The sequence below is a fragment of the Palaemon carinicauda genome, chromosome 30, assembly GCF_036898095.1.
Source record: "Palaemon carinicauda isolate YSFRI2023 chromosome 30, ASM3689809v2, whole genome shotgun sequence".
Lineage (NCBI taxonomy): Eukaryota > Metazoa > Arthropoda > Malacostraca > Decapoda > Palaemonidae > Palaemon > Palaemon carinicauda.
The window spans coordinates 37,102,625-37,110,124 of NC_090754.1; the positions used below are offsets into that span (position 1 = coordinate 37,102,625).

Sequence of the window (7,500 nt, forward strand, 5' to 3'; positions counted from 1 at the left end):
CTGAATTATAAATTCATATATATATATATATATATATATATATATATATATATATATATATATATACATATATATATACACACATATATACATATATATATACATACATATATATACATATATATATATATATATATATATATATATATATATATATATATATATATATATATATATATATATCGTGTTTAATATGCATGTATACGTATCTATATGATGGTCACGAAACTTGATTTTGATAGCCAACTCAACAATCGTTCTCTTCTACTGTTAAACACAGGCTTCAGCAAGCTCCGAAGAATCCTTCGAGTCCACTGAAGCCAAATACAACTTCAACTGGGCTGTCAGCGACGACTCCTCCAGCAACGAATTCGGACACCAGGAAGCCCGTGATGGAGACGACACTCAGGGATCCTACTACGTCCAGCTCCCCGACGGTCGTCTCCAGAAGGTGTCCTTCCACGTTGATGGTGACGATGGATACATCGCCGATGTCACCTACTCCGGTGAGGCTCAGTTCCCCTCCTCCGAATCCGCCGAATCCCGTGAGGCTCCCAGGAGGTCTTACTATGCTCCTGACTCCAACGAATCTAAGTAAATTAAGTTTCCATAAGAATAATTCTCGATTAAAATGGCCTCTTTTATGGTTATCTACTCCCATCGATGTTAATTTATTTATTTATAGTTAAATAAATCGACTTGAATTTTACAATACGGTTTTTGTTTCCACCATTGCTGCTCCTTTATACTGATATACCTACAAATTCAACTAAATTTAACTGAATTTCAAAACTTGGCTTCTCACACTACAGCATATTTTGGTTTAAATATAGCACTATGACAAAAAAAAATAGTTAGAATTTAAATCATAATATAGATTATCTAAGCTTTGTCCTATAGCTAGAAATATTTACTTGATTTTTAAAAGAACAAATAACTAGTCTGTACTGATTCTGGTGATGTCTTTGCACATTTTTCACCTTAGATGAAAGTATCCAATCCTGGTTAATCTTCTGAATCTCAGCAAAACTTTATGGGGTGAAGTTGCTAGTCCTATGGGCTTCTCAACTAGGTACATGTTCCACTAATTAGATCAAAATAGGTTCTAAAACACTGAGTGGAATATCTGATATCTAACAGCCCTTGATTTTTCTCTACCCATAAAACCTGTAACAATTGCAACGCAAATAATTCTATAAGTCCTATAAATCCATACCATGTAAAATAGCCGATCACATGCGAATGACAACATATATTCCAAAAGCAATTCGTCATTCATTTTTGAGAAAATTAACAATATAGCACAAACCAATTTTATTTCATTCAAAAGCTATGCCTATAATTTGGAAAGCAGATAATTTCTTTTTACCAAGAAGAGCTTTCCAGAAGGGTGCCATTGCCAAAACTTTCCTTGAAGGTGGCAGCCCGAGGAGTCAGGGCTACGTATCCTTAGAGGCCATAGATAAGTAGAGAAAAATAAAGCTGATTTAATTGTGTTAAATGGTTTAAAGATATGAGAGTAAGAAGGTTTTGTACATGGGAGAATGAAGACATGGTATTACAATGAGTGGACTAGCACTGATTCCCTAAAACAATGCGTACAAAGAAAGGAAAACTAATCCAATAATCCCCGTTATATTAATCGCTGGATGCTGGATTATACGATTTATCTTAATAAAAGTGATCGAGTGAATCCAACTCAAGGATTATGAAAAGGCAAATTTTTTGATGGCTTCATCAGTTAGCCATTTTCTGCCTGTTTATACTATATAATTACTTTTTCCGTTATTCCCTGTGATTATCCATCAGTGAACTAAAGTTTAAGGTCACACGTTCTGTTTTCGTGTGATAATTAGTTTCTGTGGAGCCCTGAAATCATACGATATTAAATTGCTGAAAGAATATATATATATATATATATATATATATATATATATATATATATATATATATATATATATATATATATATATATATATATATATAATATTTAATATATATAATATATATACACATATATATATACATATATATATATGTATATGTATATATATATATATATATATATATATATATATATATATACACACACACACACACACACACATATATATATATATATATATATATATATATATATATATATATATACACACACACAATCCTTTCCCTTAAGAGGGTTCGTTTCAGCCAATCCCTTTTCTAGTTCTAACTAGTATCGTGCGTGTTTACATGCAAGTATTCAGTACATCCTGAGTTCTCAATGCAATGAGTCGCAGCTCGCACAGTAAAGGTTAAGAGCCTCGACATTCAGCCGTTTGACCTTCAAACTCTCACTGTTTTTTCTTCTTTTTTTTTCTGAACTCGAACAGGTTAGTCTTGACCTTGAACGTGGGAACTGGATGACTCGTGTTGCAACGTTGTCGTCATTATAGTAAGTGGATGTTGAATAGAGTTTTTTCCCTGTTTTTTTTTTTATTTTATTTTAGCGGTGGTAAGAATTTATCTCTCTCTCTCTCTCTCTCTCTCTCTCTCTCTCTCTCTCTCTCTCTCTCTCTCTCTCTCTCTCTCTAAACAGCTGTATTAAATTCATCGTGACTTTTATAGCCTATGTTACTTATGTGGAAAGGAAAAAATATGTATTGGGAGAGAGGAGAATTATGCTCATAAAAATTGCAATATGATAAAGAATAGATTAAACAAAAATGGATTAAAAATTGGAAACAAAATCACAAATGACAAATAATATTACCAATAACAAAGTTCTAAAGGTTGAATTTTATTTTCGTATTTTTTTGCGTTACAACACAAATTAACACAATTTCCGTGAATAAATAATCAGAGCAAAAATTGATAAAAAAGACAAAATTTTCGATGCTTTAAAAAAGTATTTTTTTCTGATAGATCTTCTAGACTATTGAAAACCCTCGGACATCAAGCGTTTGGTAATAGAGACCACAATCATTTTGCTTTAAAAACAATCTCTAATTCCTTTTTTTAGATACAAAATCGATTTTTAATTCGGTCAACTAAATCTCATATATTTTTATTTTTTGTGGTAAATTAATTCATAATTGTTTGGGTACGTTTTTTGGTTCTATTTAAGTTCTATTCAGAGTAAAAATATATTTTTTTCATGCTTTCATCAACAGATGCTAACGCCATTCATAAAATCCATTCAGTAGAGTATCACAACATTCTGATAGAATCTAGGTTATGTTATTTAGCCACTGGATCCATTCATAATTCCATTCTCTTGGAATCCGTGGCCTCTGCAGACCTATTGCCTCAACACGGACAGAAAGCATAGCGGGTTACTTACCCGATGGAGAAACTGGGCCGAAATTATCCAGATCTGATTGACCACTGGTAAATTTCATCACTCGGCTGCTAGCCATCTGACCGGCTACTAGCCATCTGACCGGCTACTAGCCATCTGACCGGCTACTAACCATCTGACCAGCTACTAGCCATCTGACCGGCTACTAGCCATCTGACCGGCTACTAGCCATCTGACCGGCTACTAGCCATCTGACCGGCTACTAGCCATCTGACCAGCTACTAGCCATCTGACCGGCTACTAGCCATCTGAGCAGCAGGTTAACACAGATAAAAAGAGGGTGTTAGTGATTGGAAGATAGAAACCGGGTTCTATTATGAATAAATGCAACAAACAAGTAGTTAATTTGAAAAATAAATTACAATCCCAAAGGATGTATATTAGATGTAGATATACAGACAGTATATCAAAGAACATAACAAAAGAATTTTTAGACTATGTATTTTGACTTTGATTTATGTTGATTTATCTATATTGGTAAACATGAATTCATATATATATTTTGTTATACTTTTGTTTTTGTTTTTGTGAATAGAATAATTACACAAGAAATGTAAATGAATAAAATGTAATTGTATTTTTATAATAAAAGAAAAAAATGTTCCGAAGGCAATTTTTTATTTATTTTTATTTATTTATTTTTTTTTTTTTGGAAAGAACAGAAATCTAGTTGACCTTTGACCGAACTTGAACTGCCAAACAAACAGAAGTCACACCTCGGTAGCTTGACCAACGTCGGATTATAACAGCTGCGTGACCTGAGTATTTCCCAATGCTTCTTTGACATTATCAGGATTAATTTTCTTATCTTTAAGTTTAGTCAAATTTTTATTTCAATGGTTTCACGAGAGAGAGAGAGAGAGAGAGAGAGAGAGAGAGAGAGAGAGAGAGAGAGAGAGAGAGAGAGAGAGAGAGAGAGTGTATGATAATGGTTGCGTAAATTGATCTACTATATGGAATTTGATAAATGTTACTGTTTGATGAAGTTATGCTTTTTGAGAATTGGTTTACATAAGATTTTCATTTTTTTAATTTATAAAAAAATAACTTTCATAAATGACCATGGTCAAGACAATGTTTAATAAAAAAATATTGAAAGAGATATGAAAATATACTACGCATCATTTATATCATATATTTATGTGTTAGTAAGTCTATTAAAAACTGAATATTTCTACGATTACATACGCTTGTACGCATGAAATTTATAAACCCTTCTACATGCATGAGTTAGGTCAAACTAGTTTAAGACTTGGCGTGTTGAATATCATGTCATATGTAATTCGAAGATTACTCAATGTCAAATTGAACACCATCCTGTAATATAATATGTTAGAATATGCCCCTGAACCTTATTCGAAAGGTTCATAGCCATTAAATCATATGTGAAGACGAGATTGACCAGTCATAGGTAGAGATATCTGGAAACCGACCAGCCAAAAAAAAAAAAAAAAAAAAAAAAAATTCCAGAAGGTACTTTCCTTATTTTTTTTTCTTCTGGTAACTTCGTGTACGCGAAGCATTAAATATGACAGTTAAATACATTGATGTATATATGCACACACACAGATTCAACCCCTCCCACCCCCTCACTGTTTCCTAACTACAGCACGGCAGTTTCGGCAATTTGTGGGAGATTGTGGTGTCATGGTGTACCTCTCGAGGTACGTCCTCTCATAAGGGTGTGTCTATTCCATCTCTCCCTACCCAAAGGATGGGGAGAGACCAAGTAATCATATGTTTTGTATATATATATGTGTATATATATATATATATATATATATATATATATATATTTATATATATATATGTATATATATATATGTGTGTGTATATATATATATATATATATATATATATATATATATATATATATATATATATATATATATATATATATATATATATATATATATATATATATATATATATATATATATATATATATATATATATCCAGATACTTGCTCTTTAGTATATTGGGGAGGTTAGGCAAGCGAATTTGAAAGGAACCAACATTCTCGTCTGGTAGCTCACTCTTATGCTGCTCCAATAGTGAGTATTGTTTTATTTTATGGTTATTAATTTGGTTTGTGGATACATTTCTGTAACCTGTCCTGGATTTACCTCTGTAATATTGGGAGGATCTTAAAGACTCAAATTGATATTTTTATAGTTTAATCCCATTTATCTCAGTTTTATACCTCCTCTGGGTAAATTGAATCATTCGAATCATCTGAAGTAACGAATACTGGACTGTAAATAACAAGAAGCCTGTGACAACGCTCAGAGATCCTACTGTAATACGTTCAACTTCCCGACAGCCGTCAGCAGAGGATATCCTTCCAGATTGATGGTGATGAAGGCTACATCGCTAAAGTCTCTTACGAAGAGTGGCTCAATTCCCAGATTCCTATGCATCCTTCGAGTCTCTAGGGGCTCGAAGGATGTCCTATTATGCTCCTAATACCGATGAGACTAGTAAAGTACAGTGGTCTAGATTGCCTGTCCAGTGAGGCAAAAGTTCCTACGAGTCTGTTTTGTTGTGGGTTTTCCCATTGATGGATAAGTTATTATCAATGAAAATAAAACAAAATAAGTAAAATATCTTTTTCTAATCCATTTGAAGTTGATTGAAATTACTAGAATTATATATATATATGTATATATATATATATATATATATATATATATATATATATATATATATACATATATATGTATATATATGCATATATGCATATATATATATATATATATATATATATATATATATATTTATTTATCTATCTATGTATCTATCTAAATATATATATATATATATATATATATATATATATATGTATATACAGTATATGTATATATGTATATATGTACATATATATATATATATATATATATATATATATATATATATACAGTATATATGTATATACAGACACATATATGCATTATTGAGATACATGTGTTTGTGGTTACACGACAAAACATAGATCTTGGCAAGTAACATCCATGTCGTTTGTTCCAGAAAACATAGAATTCATATATTATTATTATTATTATTATTATTATTATTATTATTATTATTATTATTATTATTATTACTTGCTAAGCTACAACCCTAGTTAGAAAAGCACGATGCTATAAGCCCAGGGGCCCCAACAGGGAAAATAGCCAAATGAGGAAAGGAAACAAGGAAAAATAATATATTTTAAGAACAATGACATTTAGATAAATATTTCCTATATAAACTATGAAAACTTTAACAAAAAAAGAGGAAAAGAAACGAGATAGAATATTGTGCCCGAGTGTACCCTCAAGCAAGAGAACTCTAACCCAAGACTTTGGAAGACCATGGTACAGAGGCTATGGCACTACCCAAGACTAGAGAACAATGGTTTGATTTTGGAGTGTCCTCCTAGAAGAGCTGCTTACCATAGCTAAAGAGTCTCTTGTACCCTTACCGAGAGGAAAGTAGCCACTGGACAATTACAGTGCAGTAGTTAACCCCTTGGGTGAAGAAGATTTGTTTGAGATGATATATGTAACAAAATACCTGATGATTACCAAGGCAACAGATTAAATTCTCATCGATGTCCACCAAAACAACTTCTCCTAGCGGGATCCCACCCTCCATTCATCAATTTCTGTTCTAGGAGTTACTGCACATTATAGATAATTTGCATAATATTCTTAGAAATAGTCTATCTTGTAAAAATGTCAAAATTATGAAAAATTAAAGATTCTTTTTTTATTAAATTGTTGATAAATACAATAACTATTCAAAATGTAACGCCTTCATTTCATTTCCTAGAACGACGCTCCTGAGGCTGAAGAGCAAAAATAGATTGGATTAAGAGACATACACGATATATAGATTTTTATATTGATTTGGAATGTTCGGTATTATAGGTAAGCAAGAAAATGAAAGTCCGATTAAACCGTAACGAGATTATTTTGAAATACAACCAAATATTCTCAGTCAAATTTTGTTGACCAAAAAGTGAAATCATGCAATGTTGATTGTATCATATTCAGAGATTAATATATAAGGCTTACATATGAAACGGATCCCTTACTTAAGTGCATGAACTGCAGAGAGAGAGAGAGAGAGAGAGAGAGAGAGAGAGAGAGAGAGAGAGAGAGAGAGAGAGAGTGGT

At 31.8% G+C, this 7,500-nt stretch overlaps 1 protein-coding gene across 1 annotated transcript in view; it reads left to right on the top strand.

Moving 5' to 3' along the window:
• LOC137623716 (pro-resilin-like) overlaps nucleotides 1-681 on the top strand; it is a 1,116-nt gene extending 435 nt beyond the window's left edge. Inside the window, exon 3 of the mRNA XM_068354539.1 lies at nucleotides 281-681. Coding sequence (XP_068210640.1) covers nucleotides 281-598 — 318 coding nt within the window. The 3' untranslated portion in view covers nucleotides 599-681. The remainder of the gene's footprint in view (nucleotides 1-280) is intronic.
• The last annotated feature ends 6,819 nt before the right edge of the window (nucleotides 682-7,500 follow it).